Source organism: Muscardinus avellanarius, assembly GCF_963383645.1.
Source record: "Muscardinus avellanarius genome assembly, chromosome: 10".
NCBI classification, from domain to species: Eukaryota; Metazoa; Chordata; class Mammalia; order Rodentia; family Gliridae; genus Muscardinus; species Muscardinus avellanarius.
This window is the reverse complement of record NC_137796.1, coordinates 96,428,672-96,449,558: the sequence shown is the minus strand read 5'-3', so window position 1 is coordinate 96,449,558 and position 20,887 is coordinate 96,428,672. Positions and strand designations below refer to the sequence as shown.

The 20,887-nt window shown below is 36.2% G+C and overlaps 1 protein-coding gene across 1 annotated transcript in view; it reads left to right on the top strand.

The window, feature by feature from the left end:
* The window catches only part of LOC308268827 (phospholipid-transporting ATPase ABCA3-like), a gene marked incomplete at both ends in the record, with an annotated part of 110,558 nt that overhangs the window by 14,353 nt on the left and 75,318 nt on the right, over positions 1 to 20,887 (top strand). The window contains 3 exons of the mRNA XM_080703931.1: positions 1,995 to 2,254; positions 8,151 to 8,267; positions 8,904 to 9,021. Coding sequence (XP_080560057.1) covers positions 1,995 to 2,254; positions 8,151 to 8,267; positions 8,904 to 9,021 — 495 coding nt within the window. The remainder of the gene's footprint in view (positions 1 to 1,994; positions 2,255 to 8,150; positions 8,268 to 8,903; positions 9,022 to 20,887) is intronic.

Sequence of the window (20,887 nt, the reverse complement as noted above, 5' to 3'; positions counted from 1 at the left end):
ATGTTTTGTGCAGCACATGTTAAATTTCAAATGCATGACAGCAATGAAACCAAGCATGGGAGGCACAGTGTGATCTGACTGGTGGTTTTAGACAGGCACCACTACAAGATTGGGAACTTGGCACAAAACATACATCCTAACTAATAAGGACATTTTACTGTGTCTAGTCAATTTATCCAAACAGTACATTTATGCCTAATATCTGCTTTCCTTCAAGAAGTCTAAGATTTGTGAACTTGCTAAGCAGAGGATACGATACCTGTGTGCTACGTTGAGCGTGCATCACTACCTGTTTTGCTTATTCTCAATGTGCCCCTCCAAGGAGGAGAGCATCTATGCTTAGAATTCCCTAGAGTTCACTTGTCTCTTCTTCCTTAGAGGGTCGGTCTTACTGTGCTTTTTGCTGTAATCTCAGCTTTGAGGGCAGCAATATTGTGAGTCCTAGGAAATCACCAAGTACCTGGATGGTCTTGAAGAATCCTTGGACAAAATCTGTGCCCTACATGTGAAGTTCTATACTTGTGCAAGATAGACTGGAAGACTATTTTAAAATAGGTATTGTAAATCCTAGGGCAACCGCCAAGGAAGTTTTTCAAACAGATGTATAAAAAATAGTATAAGAAAATGTTAATTATAAAAATGCTCATTTAAATCCCAGTAGATCCAGATATGTATACATGCATGTACATATATGTGAAATACATATATATCAACAATAAATAAATACATACATTATAAATCAACTATAAATAATATATGTATATTATTTTATTAAAATGTTGTAAAACTCTGAAAGACTAAACAGCAAATATCAATAAATATTGTCCCTCCCTTTCTTCCTTCCTCTTTCTTCCTTTCTTTCTTCCTTTCTATCCATGGCATATAGCAGTATTTCTTGTTCTTTTTTTCTTTGTTTTTCTTTTATGATCTTTTTTTAGATTTTTGTTTTTGGTGGCTGCTGCTGTTTTTTTTTTTTATACTGGGGATGGAACTCAGGGGCATTCTACCTCCAAGTTACACCCCCGGGTTGATTTTTTATTCTTTATTTTGAAACAGGGTCTCACTGAGTTGCAAAGGGCCTCACTAAGTAGCTAAGGCTGTCTGCGAACCATGATCCTTCTGTCTCAGCCTCCCAAATGCTGAGATTACAAGCATGTGCCACCATGCCCAGAAGATTTTTGTTTTTGACTAATCCCTTTCTCTTGTAAAATTTTAATAGCACATCTCTACTGTTTATCTATATAGTACCACAGCTATAGCTATATCTGTTTATGTACTCTGGCTATCATTGAGTTATATGGACCCCTCTTCCATTAAGAATGTATGGTATACAAGAATTCTTTTGTTTTGCCTTTGCAACATCTATGAGATTAATTTTTTTCCAAAATTAAAAGTATACTTTCAAAACACCTTCAACCTAAAGTACCAACAAAAGTGTATTTTCTCAATCTGATAAAGCACATCTGTGGAAAATGTGTTGGTTATTGGTAAAATATTGAACATTTCCCTCCTAATATCAGGAATAAAGTAAATATGTTTTCTTGCATCAATTCTATTCAACAAATTACTGGAAGTTACAGATTATATCAGAAAAGTTACAACATTTGGAAAGGAAGGAATGAAGTTATCTTTATTTGCAGATGACAGACTCATAGATTTGTGTGGCAAAACTATGATAGGTCCTCTGAAATATAGACTGTGGGAAAAACCTCATTACAACAGTTAGCTTGATTGTTTGCTCAACATGAAAATAAGGTCTGAGAAATGTGTTATTAATCTTTTTCCATTTTTTCTAGTGTAAAAATTAGAGTGAGTTTGCATAAACTAAGATGGCTAAATCATTAGGTATTACAATTTTATGGGACTACCATAGTATATGTGATCTATCATTGACCAAAACATTGTTATATAGAGTATGGTTATATTCCTTTGCTTTGTTCAGATAAGCTATTTTTTAGTCTGTTGTACTTAGCAATCTTTGTTTTCTCACTTAGGGTACATCAGTGAAGGATTCTTGGCTGTACAACATGCCGTGGATAGGGCCATCATGCTGTATCATAGCGGCCCTGATGCACTGACACTGTTTAATAGTGTCAGCATTTTTGTTCAGAAATTTCCATACCCAGTGAGCTATCAAGATTTCTTCTATATTTTTGCCGTTATTTTCATCCCTTTATTAATCGCAAGTATCTTCTCCATGAATAATCTTGTCATAATTCAGTCCATTGTGTGGGAAAAGGAAAACCGATTGAAGGTAACTCCATTTTTTCTGGGGTAGACAGAGCTTCTATAGAAAATTTTTAGTCTGTAGGGTATATTTATGTAGAGGGTTGGATTATTTTTATATATGCATAGCTAAATAAATGGTTATGTTTAAATAGCAGGTAAGTGCTGAGCACTTATATCTCTTGGCAGTTCTCTACAATTTTGTTTTTATTGAAAAATCTTGGTATGATTTTCAGTTTCAGTTATAAAAAACTACTTCAAAAAGTTTTATAAGTCATGCATGGTGGTGCATGCTTGTAATCCCAGTACTTGGGAGGCTGTCTTAAGTCTCTGCAACTTAGAGCCTGTATAAAAAAATAAGGCTGGGATGTAGCTCAGAGGTAAAATGCCCCTGGGTTTATTCCCCAGTAAAACACACACACACACACACACACACACACACACATGCAAAAGTGTAACAATTTTAATGCTAAATGCCTTAGAACATGTCTGAAATAAAGAATTATCTGGGCTCTTAGAATTATATCCAGATGAATTTGGATACAAGTCCATTCCAAGATTTTGTGATTCTTTGATTTATTTTTCATCAGTTTCTAATATGTGACTTTTAAATGCTCTTTTATGGTCCTTTCCAGTTTTTTTGTCTTGGTTCAGTGTATATATTTTTTGATCCAGAGGCTTTATAATTCAAAATTCAGTCATCAATCATAATAATGATTCATTCAATTAATATTTACTTGTCATTGATTTATTTAGTATCTACTTTGTTTCAGAGACTCTATTGAACTTTAAATTTAAATTCTGAATCTTTTACTCATTAACCATATAATATCATGTAATTTTTCTAGCTTATTTTCTAGAGTTTAATAGTTGCTAACTTAAACCAGGCGTGGTGGCGCACGCTTGCAATCTCTGTGCTTGGGAGGCGGAAACAAGAGGATCACACAGGTTTGAAGCCAGCCGTGCTGGCTTTAAGAGACCCTGTTTCCTAATAAAATTTAAAAAAGTATAAGATAGGTCTGGGAGTATAGCCCAGAGATATAAGGGCTTCCAGGAACCCCAGTACCATCAAAGTTAATAATAATTAATAATAATAATGATGATGATAATAATAATAATAACAACAGCTAATTTTTAGAACTATCATATTAGGTAAGGTGTTATATGAAAAGTTTTCTTTCCCAGATTACTCACACTTACTATTGCAAGGAATAAATGGAAAAATACATGTATAGTTTAGTATAGTGTCTGGCACATGACTAGTACTAGACACCTACCTATTAATAGCTACAGCTATTAATACCAGTTATTTGTCAATTTTATTTAACTTCTCTGTGCAATTCTGAATCATGTGATTTTCTTCTTTTTCTTTGATAGTTGCATCGCCACTCTATAGATCAGGCTTACATTGGTTTTCACTCAGGGCTCTTAAGAGTTACTCATCTCCCTGCCATTGTATTGTCTCCTAATCTACCTTGTACTTGGTTGCCAGGGTAATTGTCCTGTAATGAAGATAGGTATAAATAAATTTTAGGGATTTATTTATATGATTGCATGCTGAATAAAATTCACTTAATCATGTAAATTTTCTAATATTTGACACCATTCTACTTCCCATTTTATTGTTTCTTACTCCCAGGAAATCCCTTTCATTCCAGCCAAAATGAATGGCTTATTTTGAAGCTTCCATTGTTTTATGTTTACTCTTTGATATTTTTCTCTCTCTATTTTTGGACAATTACATTTCTTGTTTACCTTTCATAGCTGCTATCATCTTTGTTGTTTATCTTTAATTCTTATCTCAATCAGTATTATCACTGATATAGTCCAAAAGATCTGACCACACAATGTAGAGAAAGGAAGATTTATTTGCTCACAGTTTCTTAGAGTTTCTGGGTTCAGTCCAGGTGAGGCCAGGGTCTGGATCTCAGGTCATGGTAGCAGGAAGCAGAGGGAAGGACAGAGCAGGGCTCTGCCTTCACATCATGAAGACTGCAAGCAAGACAGGGGGTGAGCAAGGGGAAGAGGAAGAATATATAGTCCCCAAGGCCACACTCCTAGGGATCCCCTCCTTAGCAACCAAGCCAGCTTCCAACATTGCTACTTTGTTTCTATGAGGGTAGGGGACATTCTAAGTCCAAACCAATACAATTCTCAACTAGAATTTAACACATTTTCCTTTGTGCCTCAAGAGCATGCTATACAAATGTCAATCCAGTTTATTTTATTACTCTTGGGCTAGGGGTGAAGCTCAGTGGTAGAATGCTTTCCTATCACACACTAGGCCCTGGATTCAGTCTCCAGAACCCAATATATACATTATTTTTTAGTTATAGTGTTTTATTGAAATATATATATTTCAATATATATATATATATATATATATATATATATATATATATATATATTATGCTTGTTTCGTCATACTGTTTGAATCCTAAGAATTAAAGAATGAAACACTTCCAGCACCCTAGGAATCCTCTTGTGCACCCTCCAAAATATAGCTTCCAAGCCTAGCTTCTAAAGTCATGTGTGTGTGTGTGTGATGTGTGTGTGTGTGTGTGTGTGTGTGTGTGTGTGTGCTTATCAATTTAATAAAAAATTTTGGACATTATATTCACATAATGCTATGTTCATATATGAAGGTATCATGACAAATCTCACTAATATGTGGTGAGGGAGTTTGGTGGGATCTAGACGGAAATGCACCAAAAGCTATGTGCAAGTATGTCTGTATTACTTTGAGCCACCATAATAAATTATTTCAATGCACCAATAAAAAGTATTTAAATAAGTACTAAAAATTTTTTCACCAGGTGCAATGGTACATGCCTGTAATTCTAGTACTTGGGAGGCTGGGACACAGGATTAGAAGTTCAAGGTCAGCCTTGAATTTAGTGAATACTGCCACAACTTAGTGAGAATCTGTTTCAAAAGAAAGTATAAAATATGACTTGGGGTGTAGCTCAGAGGTAGTATGTCCCTTGTTTTAATCCCCATGTCTCCACAACTCAGTAGTAATACAAGAGTGGAAAAGAAGATTAATGCTATAAAATAAGCTGAGATATTAGGTAGTAAAGAAAATAAAGTAGCTGGGCGTGGTGGCACACCCTTGTAATCCCAGCATTTGGGAGGCTGAGACAGGAGGATCCAGGTTTGTGGACAGCCTCAGCTACATAGTGAAGCCCTTTGCAACTCAGTGAGACTCTGTTTCAAAATAAAGACTAAAAAATAGGGTTGGGGGTGTAGCTCAGAGGTAGAATGCTTCTGGGTTCCATCCCCAGTACCTCAAAAAATATAAATAAATAAAAAAGAAAAGAAAGTTACTATTCAAGTTTATGGGGCATGGAAAGGAGAAAGATAAAAACTGGAGGATAGAGACAGGAGCAGATAATGCAAGAAGAAAAGAGACAAAAGAGAAGAGAGCATAAGCATGAGCAAGGAGAAAACAAGATAGAATAAATCCAGGTAGCAATTTAACACATTAATGATAAATACATAAAATTGGAATAAGAAAACATCAAATAATAGGGAAAACTGTCAAATCAATACAAAAGATAATGCCTGTGAAATAAGAAAAAAATGACATTAGGGAATTTGTTTCATGCCAAGCTATTTTAGGGGGAGATATTTTTTATTAGGCCTTCCAGATTTGGCAGATTTGGACTTTATCAGGTTTGGTGAGGCGTGGTAAATGGCCCATATCTCTGAGGCTTTCACCTATAAGGTTGTTTGGGTGTGAAGGTAGCAGCCTCACCAGCCCAACCATGATGCAGATCTAGGAGATTTCCTCCATTGATTGGTATAATTTTCTGGAGGGTTAGAGTAAACAACCCCTAATCATCTGTGACCTGCTACCTAGATCTCTCTTTTCTTGGGAATGTAGTCTTGTGTGCCTGCCTGTAGAAAACTTGAGCCGAGATCTGTCAAAACAAGTGTTCTCACCCAAGCAGGCTTTGGGGGATGCATAGGACATGCCTGCCTGCCCATGGCAGAGGCCTAGTGGCCTGAGGGAGGCATGGGATGGCTGTCTTTGGCCAGGGCACAGCCATCAGACGGCCTGCATGTACATGTGCCTGGTGGTGGCCAGTGGTTGTGGAGCACATGTCTGCAGGATGCCTCTGAACATAGGTGGCTTCTGCTGGCTCCTGGTACCCACTCTTGGGGTGCACTCAGTAGTGGATGTGCTACACACATCTGTGGTGTGTGTAGCAAGAGACCAACCAAACTGAAAAATGATTAGCAAGACTCAAGGAAACTGAGAAGAGCGAATTTGCTAAAATCAGAAGAAATTGGGGATATTAATTCTGATTTTACAGAAATAATGGAATGGGGTGGCTTCTGCTGTTTGATTTTGCTCACACTATTAGACCAGCTATGGGTACTTGCTACTCCCCAGATGCCTCATCCTCTAAGGGTGACTTGCTCTTATTCCCCTCACCTCATCTCCTTCTCAGAGATGGGAGAGAGGAGTCTAGCAACCTTCATATGGCAACAATCCCTCCACACAGAGAACTTACACACCCCCTTTCCAATGGTGTTCCCTTGTGATAATATTTTCTGTTGTTGGTAGGATGAAGCTGTATAGATTTAACTCTTTCTAGGGAATGAGGTTTAGGCATAGTCACTACAAAATGGCTTCCTGCTGTTATGTAATTTAATTCAGCCATGTTTTACAATTTTCTGTGTACAAGTCTTATACTTCTTTTGTTAAATACATTTCATTATTTGAGTTGTTCATTAAATTTTGTTAAGTCTGGTTCTATCATTGATCCCTAGAAATCTTAGGAGGGACTTAGCCCTTTTTTCATCTCTCTATGGGAAATCATATGGACCTGTATCTATTTTTAAGAACTTTAGAAAATATGCAGATTTCCAAAGATCCTCACATTCATTCACTCAGCAAACCCTTATTAAATGCCTTATATGTACCAAGCAGGTACAAATATCTGCCATGAGCCCAAATCCATAGAATTTAATAGTGACACATTAGTAAAATTCAGTGAAAAAATTTTAAATGTCCTCTGAAAATTCAAACCACTCATTCAAATCTTCTTAATGGTCTTACACGTTGTATTCTTAGTTAAATCCTTTCAATATTCTTTTGTTAACACTCAAAATACCATGTATCTGAATAAGCAACTACTTCTGAAGAACATATATTATTTATAAAGATTACTGCTAACGCTTAGTCGGGCATGGTAGTACACTCTTGTAATCCCAGCATTTAGGAGACTGAGACAGGAGGATCATGGTTCACAGAAAGTCTCAGCTACTCAGTGAGACTTTGCAACTCAGTGAAGCCCTGTTTCAAAATAAAGAATAAAAATAGGGCTGTGGGTATAAGTTGGAGGTAGAATGCCCCTGGGTTCCATCCCCAGTGCTGAAAAATAAAAAAGATTACTGCTAATACTTTATGATATTTTCTTCCTCTTACTTTTCATCTTAATTTTAGTGTTTGCTTCTAACCTTTATAACTAAAATTAAATTTTTAGTTCTTTAGTGTCTCCTCGAAAAGAACATAATAAAAACAAGGAAATATTAACGTATGTGGTTTATTGCCTTATTTAAGTGTTTTTCTTGTCTTAACAATATCAAGGAAACTACTAGGGAAATTATCTCTGAGCTTATAAACATGCATGAATATCAAGGAAACTACTAGGGAAATTACCTCTGAGCTTATAAACATGCAAATTATATTCAGCTTATTAGCTAAATAGCCTGAATAGCGTAAATTAAGTTACTTGATATTATAAGCCTTTATTTCCTCCTCTAGAAGTTGGAAATAATAATATTTACTACTTAACCCATTTTGGTTATAGACATGAAATTAGAAAATATGCATAAGTGCATTTTGAAGCCTCGGCGGCAGTGTGTGGCTGTATTGCGTTTCACGATACCCAACTTGTGCTTGCTCCCCACAGGAGTACCAGCTCATGGTCGGACTCAGTGGCTGGATGCTCTGGGTGGCCTACTTCTTCACGTTCCTCTGTTTGTATCTTGTCATCATCATTCTTATGTGCATAGTTTTCTTTGTCAAGGCAAGTATCTATCTCAGCAGGGAGCAGCTCAACTTTAAGAGGGAAAACAGAAATATGGTGGGGAGCCTAATGGCTCTTAGGCTGCTGGAGAATGAAATGTGGCTTTTGTTGACTCCACTCTAATAGAAACCCAGAAACTAGCTGGGCATGGTGGCGCATGCTTGTAATCCCAGCATTTGGGAGGCTGAGACAGGAGGATTGTGCAAATTCAAAGCCAGCCTCAGCTACTTAGCCCTTTGCAACTCAGTGAGACCCTGTTTCAAAATAAAGAATAACAAGTAGGGCTGAGGGTGTCACTCAGAGGTAGAATGTCCCTCAGTTCCATCCCCAGTACTGCAGAAAGAAAGGAAGGAAGGAAGGAAGGAAGGAAGGGAGGGAGGGAGGGAGGGAGGAAGGAAGGAAGGAAGGAAGGAAGGAAGGAAGGAAGGAAGGAAGGAAAGAAACCCAGAAGCTACTTAGTCTCTCAGCAAACTACACTTTAAATCTAGATAGGTGGACTTTCTTTAAGAAATGAATTCTTATCTCCAACTCATCAAGTAGTGTTATCAGCTTTACTAGGACTAAAAGTCTCCTCTTTTGTTTTGTCCTAATGGCACATAGAATATGACTAAACAGACTTCCTGATTATTTTGCTAGATTGAACCTGCACAAATCTTCCAGTACAGTGACCCACTTCTTGTCTTCATATTCTTGCTGTTTTATGCCATCTCCTTAATATTTTTCAGCTTCATGCTGAGCACATTCTTCAATAAAGGTGAGTCTAAGATTCCTTTGTACCAAAACTTATATTTGAAAGCTTCTTCTAAATTTCAGTTGTCACCTCAACTACAGCCTCTTTTTACATTCTAACTGAAAAAATAAGTATTGCATGCACATGAACTGATTGAAAGGGAATAAAAAGAGCGATGGAAATTAGTACAGCACAGTAACATGTGATAGTGGGATTATACTTGAATGTTCTTTCTAACCTTTAGCTGTTTCTTCATGTATGGTAACTATTGAATCCTTGCACCAGAAAGCATTGAGCTGGAGATAGCTTCTCTGCATTCTATGGGAGGGGTTAATGTCTGCTAGTATCTGATAATGAGCCTGGTATATATGAAGAGCAAGAAAACAAAATTGTTTCAATTAGAGAAAGACTCCTTGCATTTCATTAATAGATGCTTATTGCTTATCTGCTGTGTATTCTTTAAAAGGTGCCTGCTCTGTAGAGCTCCTTGGTGTCATGAATATCATATACAAAAATATTGTTTTAGTCAGGGTTCTGATGAGAAACAGAACCAACAGGAGATTTATTGAGAGAATCAAAAGAAATTTGTTATAAGGAATTGGTTCACATGATTTTGGAGGCAGAGAAGTTCCAGAATCTTCAGTTCACAACTGGGGACCCAGGAAAGCAAGTAGATCCATTCCAGTATGAGTCCAAAGTCCTGAGAATGAAGGAAATCAATAGTATAAATTCCATTTCAAAAGCAGAAGACTGGTGTCCCCGTGAAGAAGGTAGTCAGGAAGAAGGGGAGATTCCCACCTTCCTCCACTTTTTTAAATTTACAGTGCCATGGAAAGAAGGGTGCTCCTGCTTTTTCTATATCTTTGCCAATATTTAGTATTGTTAAACTTTAATTTGTGCCAAATTAGGTCTGCAAAATTTGATGTGAAAGAAATTTAAATCTGCATTTGTTCAATTACTAATAAAGCTTATTATGAGTTACTAGTATAAATGTCCTATCCTTAGCCCATTTGTGCCAGGGCAGTAGATTAGGTTGCAGACCGGCCAAAGAAAATACCCAGAGATAGCATAGGAAGCATATGGTTTCCTGGGGAAAATCTTACAAAAGATCAGTGATGGCTACAAAAAGAGTTCAGGAGCGATAGGCTGACAGGTATCACCTCTATTCTTCACAGTGCTTTGACAAACAGTGTTTCCTCTCTCTGTTAATGGTTTTTGTTTTGTTTGTTTTGTGGTACTGGGAATTGAGCCCAGAGGCATTCTACCTCCAAGTTACACTCCAAGCCCTATTTTTTATTCTTTATTTTGATTTAGGGTCTCACTAAGTAGCTGAGGCTATCCATAACCTGTGATCCTCCTATCTCGGCCTCCATATATTGGGATTACAAGAATGCACCTCCATGCCCAGTTTGGTTCATTTGTTAATAAGGTTGCTTTCTTACTGTTGAGTTTTAAGAATTCTTTGCGTATTTGGATTAACAGTTCTTAAACAAATATGTCTTTTGCAAATATTTTCTGTTTGTGGCCTATATTTTCATTCTCTTGACAGTGTCTTTTGTAGAGTACTAGTTTTACATTTTAATGAAGTCTAACTTGTTAATAATTTATTTTATCTTTATGCCACTGGTGCATGGACATACAAGTGGTCATCTAAGTATTCTCTCAGTTTATTTCCTAGTTTTTTTTTTTTAGTTCTGTGTTTCACATTAAGTTCTGTGATACATTTTGAGTTAGCTTTTGTGAAGAATATAAGATCTATGTTTAGATTTGCTTTTTCACATACTGATGTCCAGCTGTTCTAACACCATTTGTTGAAAAGACTATCTTTTTAAATTTTATTACCCTTGCCCTTTGGCCAAAGATCAACAGACTAAAATTATGTGGGTCTATTTTTAGGGTCTCTATTTTGTTTTATTTGTTTATTTGTCTATTCTTTTGCCAGTACTATACTGACTGAATTATTGTACCTTCATTATTAAGACTTGAAGATAGGTAATGTGAGTCCTCTGATTTTGTTTTTCTCCTTCAATACCTTCTTGGTTATTCTGGATATTTTGCCATTTGAGATAAACTTTAGGGTGAATTTGTTGATATTTACAAGATAACTTGCTGGAATTTTGTTGAAATTGTATTTAAACTATAGGTCAATTTGAGGAAGACTGGCATTTTTTATGTGGATCATATTGAAAATGGCACACATTCAGACTGTGCTTGGTGCCTTTTCCTGCCCCCCACTTCTTCTTCACCCCCTCCCAACAATGAGTATCCAAGTTAATCATGCTACATTATACTTTTACACATATTCAAATGCAGCTCCTCCATTAATTAACCTTACCCTTCTTCATCTCCTACTCTTACATTTTAGCTTTGCTGAGGTTTCCCCTCCATTATCTGGAGTATCTCTGGTATTCCTAATACTCCCTAGTTTGGACTTATTAGAGAAAACATATGTCCTTTCTTGTTCTGTGCTTGGCTGATCTCACTTAACATAATGTACTCTAGGCAGGTCTTTCCATCTTCTTCCAAATGACATGGTTTTGTTCTTCTTTATAGCTGAGTAGAATTCCATTGTGTGTATTTCCCATAATTTTGCAATCTATTCATCTGTTGATGGAGATCTAGGTTGGTTCCATATTTTGGCTATTACAAATTATGCTGCTATGAACATGGGTATGCATATGTTACTATAGTTCTCTGATTTCAACCCCTTTGGAAAGATACCCAGGAATGGTATAGCCAGATCATATGGTGTATCCATTCCCAGTTTTCTAAGGAATCTCCACACTGATCTCCATAGTGGCTGAACTAGTTTGCACTCCCACCAACTGTGTAAAAGAGTGCCTCTTTCCCCACATCCTCACCAGCATTTGTTGTTATTTGATTTCTTTATGCTTGCCACTCTGATTGGGGTTACATGGAATCTCAGCGTAGTTTTGATTTGCATCTCCCTAATGCCTTAATGATGTTGAACATCTTTTCATGTATCTATTGGCCATTTGTATTTCTTCTTTTACGACGTGTCTATTCAATCCAGTTTGATTGATTAGGTTATTTGTTTTGCTAGTATAGAGTTTTTTGAGTTCTTTGTATATTTTGGATATAGGCCTCTATCAGAGTAGTGGCTGATAAAGATCTTCTCCTATTCTGACTTTACAAGTCTTTGATCCATCTCGAGTTCTCAGCAACAAGAACCAGGCAGGAGGCATCTATGTTCGTCAAAGATATTGGTCTGTAATTTTCCTTTCTTGAGGTATCTTTATTTGGTTTGGGGATTAATGTGATACTGGTCTCATAGAAGGAATTTGGGAGAATTCCATCTTTTTCAGTTTCCTGGAACAAGTTATGAAGTATTGGGATTAGTTCTTCACTAAAGGTGTTGTTGAATTCAGCTGGAAACCCCTCAGGTCCTGGGCTTTTCTTTGATGGCAGAATTTTTACTGCTGTTTCTATTTCTTTGGTTCCTAATGGTTGGTTTAGGCTTTTTTGCCCTGAAGATTGATCTAGTGGTGTGAGAGGTGTGTTGAAGTCTCCCAATATTATTGTATTTGGGTTTATTTGAGATCTGATGTCCTGGAGGGTTTGTTTTACAAATGTGGCTGCACCCACATTTGGGGCATAAACATTTACTAATCATTATATCTTCTTGGTGAATTGTTTCTTTTAATAAAAGGAAGTGTCCTGCTTTGTCTCTCTTGATGTGTTTGAGCTTAAATTCTGTTTTGTTGGATATCAGCATTGCTTCCCCTGCCCGTTTTTGGTCTCCATTACCATGATATATCTTTTTCCATCCTTTCACTTTAAGTCTGTGAATGTCTTTGACTGTAAATTGAGTTTCTTGCAAACAGCATATATTTGGGTTATGTTTTTTAATCCACATTGCAAGTCTATGTTTTTTGATTGGTGAGTTAAGTCCTTTGACATTCAGAGTTATTATTGAAATATTATTTTTTGTTTCCTGTCATTTTATGTTCTATCTTCTGTTTGGTATCCTATTATTTCTTCTTTACTTAGATGCCCCATTAATCAGCTTCATCTATTCTCTGGTTCTGAAATTTGTTTCTTTTTTCTTCTTTATGGTTTATTTCTTTAAGTATTATCTCTAGTGTTGGTTTTGTATTCATGAATTTTTTGAGATTCTGCTTATCTTGAAACACTTTAATTTCTCTGTCAATTTTGAATAATAACTTTGCTGGACATAGCAATTTTGGTTGGAATTTGTTTTCTTCCAGGGTCTGGATCATATCATACCAGTCTCTCCTGGCATTCATGACTTGGGTTGTATAGTCTGGGTGAATTTTATTGTTTTGCCCCTAAATGTCACCCATTCTTTTGTTCACTGCTTTTAAGATTCTTTCCTTGGCTTTCATGATGGTCATTTTTATTATTACATGGCATAGGGAGATCCTTCTTTGATTTTGTCTTAATGGTGTACTATATGTCTCCTGAATATGTAAGTCCAAGTCTCTTTCCATGTTTGGAAAATTCTCTGAGATTATTTCTCTGAAGAGATTACAAATACCCTTGGTCTGTACCTCTATCCCTTCTTCAATGCCTTTTATCTGTAAATTAGGACGTTTCATGTTGTCCCATAGTTGTTGGATATGTTTTGTTGCTGTAATGACTTCTGTACACTGTTGACTGTGCTTTCAGTTTTTTTTTTTTTTTTTTTTGGTGGTACTGGGGTTCCTAGAAGCCCTTCTATCTCCGGGCTACACTCCCAGACCTATTTTTACATTTTTATTTGGAAACAGGGTCTCCTAAGCCAGCGCGCGCAGCTAGCTTCGAACCTGCGCGATCCTCCTGTCTCTGCCTCCCAAGCGCGGGGATTACAAGCGTGCGCCACCACGCCCGGCGTGCTTTCAGTTTTGAATGAACTGTCTTCTAACCATATATTCTATTTTTTATCTCATGTAATCTTTCAGAATTTCTTTCTTTTGCTGTCTTCATTTCATTCATTGACTCTTTCATTTCATTCTAGACCTCTTTCTGATACTTTCATAGTGTTTCAATTTCCTCTTTCATTTTCTCTACACTTGCTTTGAGGCATTTCATCACATTGTAGATCAGGATTCAGAATTCTCCTTCTTGCATTTCTTGTACGTCAGTATTCATAATTTCCATTATTTCTTCACTGTTCCTAGTTCTCATATTTTCAAGATCCTCAGGCTTGTTTTTCTGATGTTTTGGCATCTTGTATTTTGTGGATATTATGTCTGATAAATCTTAGTAGTACGGAATTAGAGGTGTCAGCAGGTAAGCAGAGGAGTCTCTGTTCTCCACAGCTAAAGCTGGGCTGATCTCACTTCTTCCCATTCACCAGAATTGGGAGGTCTTTAGTGATCCCAGAGATCCTACTAGTTGGGTCTAATGTTAAGCAGAGGTCTTCACCCATTCTTTCCACTGATCAGAGCCTGAGTCTTTCTGGGCCTCTACTATTTCCAACAGACTCTACTCCCACTTCTCCTAGTTGTAACACAAAGTCTCCGATCCAGAGAGTTTATTGGGTTGCAAGAGACTTTGGGGGTGCCAGACTGGGTGATTTCCCATGGAACCATGACTTCACTTATGGTGTTAATGAGAGCTGCTCTGGATCTCTGGAGAGTGTGGTACTCTCAGCCACCACTTCTCCTTCACTGGGTTAAACTGCAAAATCTCAGACCCAACGAGTTTATTGCAGCTTTACGAGTTCCTGGGGGCACAGTGATGGGAGTTCTCCTGCGGGAACCACAGTTTCACTTACAGTATTGGTGCTCACTGTTCTGGATCTCTGGTGTGCGTGGTGAGCTCGGCTGCCACTGGTAAGATGGTGCCCTCACCCATGAGGAGTGCAGGGTTTTTTTGTGTGTGTGTTAAGCTCTGCTCTGGATCCCTGGAGGGCTTTGTGAGCTCAGCCATTGGAAGTAATAGCTGGTATTTGTGCAGGAAGAACTGGTGACTTACAACCCATGGATCTGCAGCTGCTCACTTCAGATCCTTGTTTTCCTTTTCTTCTCTGGAATCCAGAGCTGTGAGGCAAGATGATGATGGTGTGGCACCCACTGCTGCAAGGAGGGTGTTTTTTTTTTCTTCTGTTTTCTGGTCAGTCTTCTAATCTTCTTATTCTCTGTCCCTTGTATTTATCATTTTTATTCTTCTACTGATAGTATTTTCTGACTTTGTAGAATGCTGGTTTTGAGGCAATGGAGATCGGGTGTTAGCAGCACTCATAAGTGCTGCTTCTCTTGGTCACCATCTTCACAGAAATCCTGGCATCTTCATAAAAGGAGTGTTAGGAAAAACTGACATCTTGACAATACTGTTGTCCATGAATTTGAAATAGTTCTCTATTGATTTGATCATCTCTGTATTTGTTTCATCAGAATTTTATAGTTTTCCTCATATGGATCTTATACATGTTTGTTAGATTTATATTTTATGTATTTTGGGGGCTAATATAAATGTTATTTTTATTTTAGTTCACATAATACTTGTTCATTGCTGTTATGAAGGAACTTGATTGACTTTGTAGTTGGTATACTATCATTGGTATGTTAGGTAATTGTTTGAGTTTCTTGTATCCTACAACATTATAATTACTTATTAGTTTCAAGAGTATTTTTGTTAATTATTTTAGATTTGCTAAAGAGATGATGATCTTATCTGTGGGTAAAGACAATTTTATTTTTTTATTTCTAGTCTGTATACACTTTATTTCCCTTTCTTCCCTTTTTCCACATGCATAAAGAAATATTGGTCTGTAGTTCTTCTTGTAACATTTTGGTCTGGTTTTAGTATTTGAATAATGCCAGCCTTATAGAAAGTTGGAATGTATTCCCTCTGCTTCTATCTTCTGGAAGACATTATAGAGAATTACCATAATTTATTTCTTAAAATTTTTGTAGAATTCATCTGTGAACCCATCTGGATTTGATGCTTTTCTTAGAGGATTACAATTTATTCACTTCTTTAATTGATGAAGGCTTATTCACATTGTCAGTTTCTTCTTGTATGAATTTTGGCAAATTGTGTCCTTCAAAGAGTTGGTCATTTCACCAAGTTTATAAATTGAGTTGTTAATAACATTTATTTATTTATTTATTTATTTATTTTTAATTTTTTTTATTGGTGCATTGTATTCATACATCATAATGGTATAAAAAAAACTTTTGTAGACATACATGCACATATTGCCCAGTTAGCCCCTACCTGATCCCCACCCCGTTCCCTCCCCATCTCTTTCCATGCTTGGCTTAGAGGTTGATATCTAGTATTATAGCAATTTATCTAAAATTAACAATGATAATCTCACATAACAGTTTCATTTGTCTGATACCAAGCTTTTGATGGCTTAAAGATAACATTTCAATATTTCTTTTTGCTTTCTTTCTTACCAGAGAATATTTTTTTCTTTTTTTTTTAGGTGAAACTATCACACATTTACTTATTTATTTTTCAGAGAAAATCTATCCTAATATGGAATATGGACTCTAGATACACAAAATGATCTAGAAAAAAAACAAAGCTAGAAGATAAATATTTTCTGATTTCAAATGTTATAAAGCTACAATAATTGAAACAGTGTAGTACTGTTATAAAGACAGATATATAAACCATTGGAGTTAAATAAAAGCCTAGAGATAAATTCTTCCATATATTGTCAAGTTATTTTTGACAACGTTTTCACAAACATTTGGTGGAGGAAATAAACTATTTTAACTAAATATTGTTGAAAAATAATAATTACATGAAGAAGAATAAAATTGGACCCTTACCTAACACCATATACAAATATTAACTCAAAATAGATAAAAGACCTAAATATAAATCTTAAGACTATAAACTTTTAGAAGAAAATCTGGGTCATAAAACCTCATGACACTGAAATTGGCAGTGTTTTCTTGGATATGATTTCAGTGGCACAGGCAACAGAAGGGTAAACATACTCCCTAGAAAATAAAAAAAAATATTGTATATCCAAAGACAATGTAGACAGAGTTAAGAGTTACTGATAGAATGGGATAGAATATTTCCAAATGCTATATCTGAAGGTATATTAATATTCCAACTAGAAATCCTAAAAATTAGCAACAATAAAAGCAAACAATACAATTTGTAAATAGGTAAAAGACTAACATAAATAATGAATCTCCAAAGATAGCCAATCTCAGTTGTCTGATGGATGGAAAATCTTTTTTCTCTGGTTCTGGTGTGTGTTACCTATTTCTTCTTTGTAGTTAATCTCTTTGAGTATTTTAGAGATTTTCCTCTTCCCCCCTCATTTCTCCTCCTTTAGGTTGTCTTGTTTGCTCCTCTATAGGATTTCCTCTTTCAAGAGTTCCTTCTATGACCCATTTCTCCCTAACTCTCACATATTAGGGAAAGCATCTGTTTTCTTATTTTTTGTGACTGACTAATCTCACTTAGTATAATGTCCTCCAGTTCCATCCATTTCCCTGAAAATGATGTAATTGAGTTTTTTTTGATGGCTGAGTAAAATTCCATTGTGTACATATCCCACAGTTTTGTAATCCATTCATCTGTTGATGGACATCTTGGCTGGTTCCATAGTTTGGCTATGGTGAATTGTGCAGCTATGAACATAGATACACATGCATTAGTTTGGTAGTTTGGTTTCTTTTCTTTTGGGTAGATACCCAACAGTGGTATTGCTGGATCAAATGGAAGATTTGTTCCCATTCTTCTGAGGATTCTCCATACTGTTTTCCAAAGTGGTTGCACTAATTTGCAATCCCACCAACAATGTCTTAGAGTTCCCACTTCTCCACATCCTCGCCAGCATCTGTTGTTGTTTGTGTTTTGAATGATTGCCATTCTATTTGGAGTTAGGTGAAATCTCAGGGTAGTTTTGATTTGCATCTCTCTAATTGCCAGTGATGTTGAACATTTTTTCATGCATTTATTGGCCATTTCATTTTCTTCTTTTGTGAAGTGTCTATTTAGTTTGCTTGCCCATTTTTTGATTGGATGCTTTGTTTTCTTAGTGTTGAGTTTCCTGAGTTTTCTGTATATTCTAGATATTAGTCCTCTATTGGTGGTGTAGGTGGCAAAAATCTTCTCCCATTCTGTTTGCTCTCGATTGAGGTTCTTAATAGTTTCCTTTGCTGAACAGAAGCTCTTCAGTTTCATGCAATCCCATATATTGATTCTCCTATTAATTTGTTGTGCCTTTGGGGTCTTGTTGAGGAAATGTTTGTCTGTGCCTATGTGTTGTAGTGTTAGACCTATGCCATTTTCAAGGAGCTTCAAAGTCTCTGGTTTAATTTCCAAGTCTTTGATCCATTGTGAGTTGACTTTTGTACAGGGTGAAAAAGTGGGATTAATATCCAATTTTCTGCATATGGTTAACCAGTTTTGCCAACACCATTTGTTGAAGAGGCTATCTTTTTTCCAGTGTACGTTTTTGGCCCCTTTGTCAAAAATCAATTAGCTGAAAGTGTGTGGACTTGTTTCTGGGTCTTCTATTCTGTTCCATTGGTCTATATATCTGTTCTTTTGCCAGTACCATGCTGTTTTTCTTACAATGGCTTTGTAGTATAGTTTAAAGTCAGGTATTGTGATTCCTCTTGTGTGGTTTTTGTTGCTGAGAACTACCTTGGCTATTCTGGGCTTTTTGTTATTCCAGATAAATTTAAGGACTGATTTTTCTATGTCTGTGAGGAATGATCTTGGTAGTTTAATGGGCATTGCATTAAATCTGTAGATCACTTTTGGGAGGATGGTCCATTTGGTTAATGGTGTTCTTTAATTCTGAGACATCTTTACTGACCCTTTGTCTGGAAGATCGGTCTAGTATTGTGAGAGGTGTGTTGAAGTCTCCCAGTATTATTGTGTTGGGATTTATGTGTGACTTCATGTCACAAAGAATTTGATTTATGAATGTAGCTGCCCCTATGTTTGTGGCATAGATGTTGATTATTGTTATTTCCTCTTGCTGGACTATTCCTTTTACCAGTAAAATGTGACCTTCTTTGTCTCTTCTAATAAGTTTGGGTTTGAAGTCTAACTTGTCTGATATCATAGTTGCTACACCTGTTTGTCTTCGAGTACCATTAGCATGGATTACCTTGCTCCAGCCCTTTACCTTGAGTTTGTTCATGCCAATCCATGAACATGGAAGATCTTTCCATCTTCTAAGATCTTCTTTGATTTCTTTTTTCAGTGTTTTATAATTTTCTTTGTAGAGATCTTTTAACAACTTGGTCAAGTTTATTCCTAGGTATTTTAGTTTCTTGTGGGAGATCCTGAGTGGAAGTGTTTTCTGAATTTCTTTTCAGTGGATTTATGGTTGGTGTACAGGAAAGCTTCTGATTTTTTAAGATTGATTTTGTATCCAGATACTTTGATGAATTTGTTGATCAGTTCTATAAGCCTTTTGGTTGAGTTTGTTGGGTTTTCTAAATATAGTATCATGTCATCTGCAAATAGTGAAAGCTTAAGTTCTTCTTTTCCTATTTGTACTCCTCTGATTTCCTTTTCTTGCATTATTGCTCTGGCTAGAGTCTCTAGTACTATATTGAAGAGAAGTGGTGATAGTGGACATCCCTGTCTCGTTCCAGTTTTTAGAGGGAATTCTTGAAGTTTTTCCCCATTTAATATGATGTTGGAGGTGGGCTTATTGTAGATTGCCTTAATAATGTTGAGATATGTTCCTTCTATTCCAATTCTCTGCAGTGTTTTTATCATAAATGGATGTTGAATTTTATCAAATGCTTTTTCAGCATCTATTGAGATGATCATGTGGTTTTTGTCTTTGATTCTGTTTATAATATGAATAACATGGATTGATTTTCGTATATTGAACCAGCCTTGCATCCCTGGGATGAACCCTAACTGGTCATGGTGAATGATTTTCTTGATGTGGTTTTGAATGTGTGTTGCTAGTATTTTGTTTAATAGTTTTGCATCCAAGTTCATCAGAGATATGGGCCTGTAGTTTTTCTTCGTTGAACTGTCTTTATTCGGTTTGGGTATTAGTGTGATGTTGGTTTCATAGAATGTATTTGGGAGAGTCCCAGTTTTTTCTATTTCCCGAAATAGTTTGAGTAGTATTGGGATTAGCTCTTCTATAAAGGTTTTATAGATTCCACTTGGGAAACCATCTGGTCCTGAGCTTTTCTTTGATGGTAGACTCTTTATTGCTGTTTCAATCTCTTTGATTGTTATTGGTTGGTTTAAGTGTTCTATATCTTCTTGATTCACTTTAGGAAGGTTGTATTTATCTAGGAAGCTGTCGATTTCCTCCAGATTTTCCATTTTGTTGGAGTATAGTTTTTCAAAGTAGTTTCTGATAATCCTCTGGATTTCTATGCTGTCGGTAGTAATGTCTCCTTTTTCGTCCCTTATCTTCATAATTTGAGTTGATTCTCTCTTTTTTTTAGTTAGGTTGGCTAGTGGTTTATCAATCTTGTTAATTTTTTCAAGAAACCAGCTTTTGGTTTTGTTGATTTTCTGTATTTTTTTTATTCTCTATTTTGTTAATTTTTGCTCTAATTTTAATAATTTCCCATCTTCTGCTGGCTTTGGGGTTCAATTGATCTTGCTTTTCAAGGGCTTTGAGGTGTGTTGTTAGGCTATTTATTTGAAGATTTTCTGTTTTTCTTATGTGAGCACTCAGTGCTATAAATTTTCCTCTTAATACTGCCTTCAAAGTGTCCCAGAGGTTTTGATATGTTGTTCCTTTATTTTCATTTGTTTCTAGAAATTTCTTGATTTCACCTCTTACATCTTCTATGACCCATTCTTCATTCAGAAGTGTGGTGTTCAGTCTCCACATGTTTATGTTGTTTCTCTGGGTCTTCTTATAGTTGATTTCTAGTTTCATTCCATTATGGTCTGAAATGACACAGGGAAGTATGAAACATTTTTTAAATTTGCTAGTGCTCATTTTGTG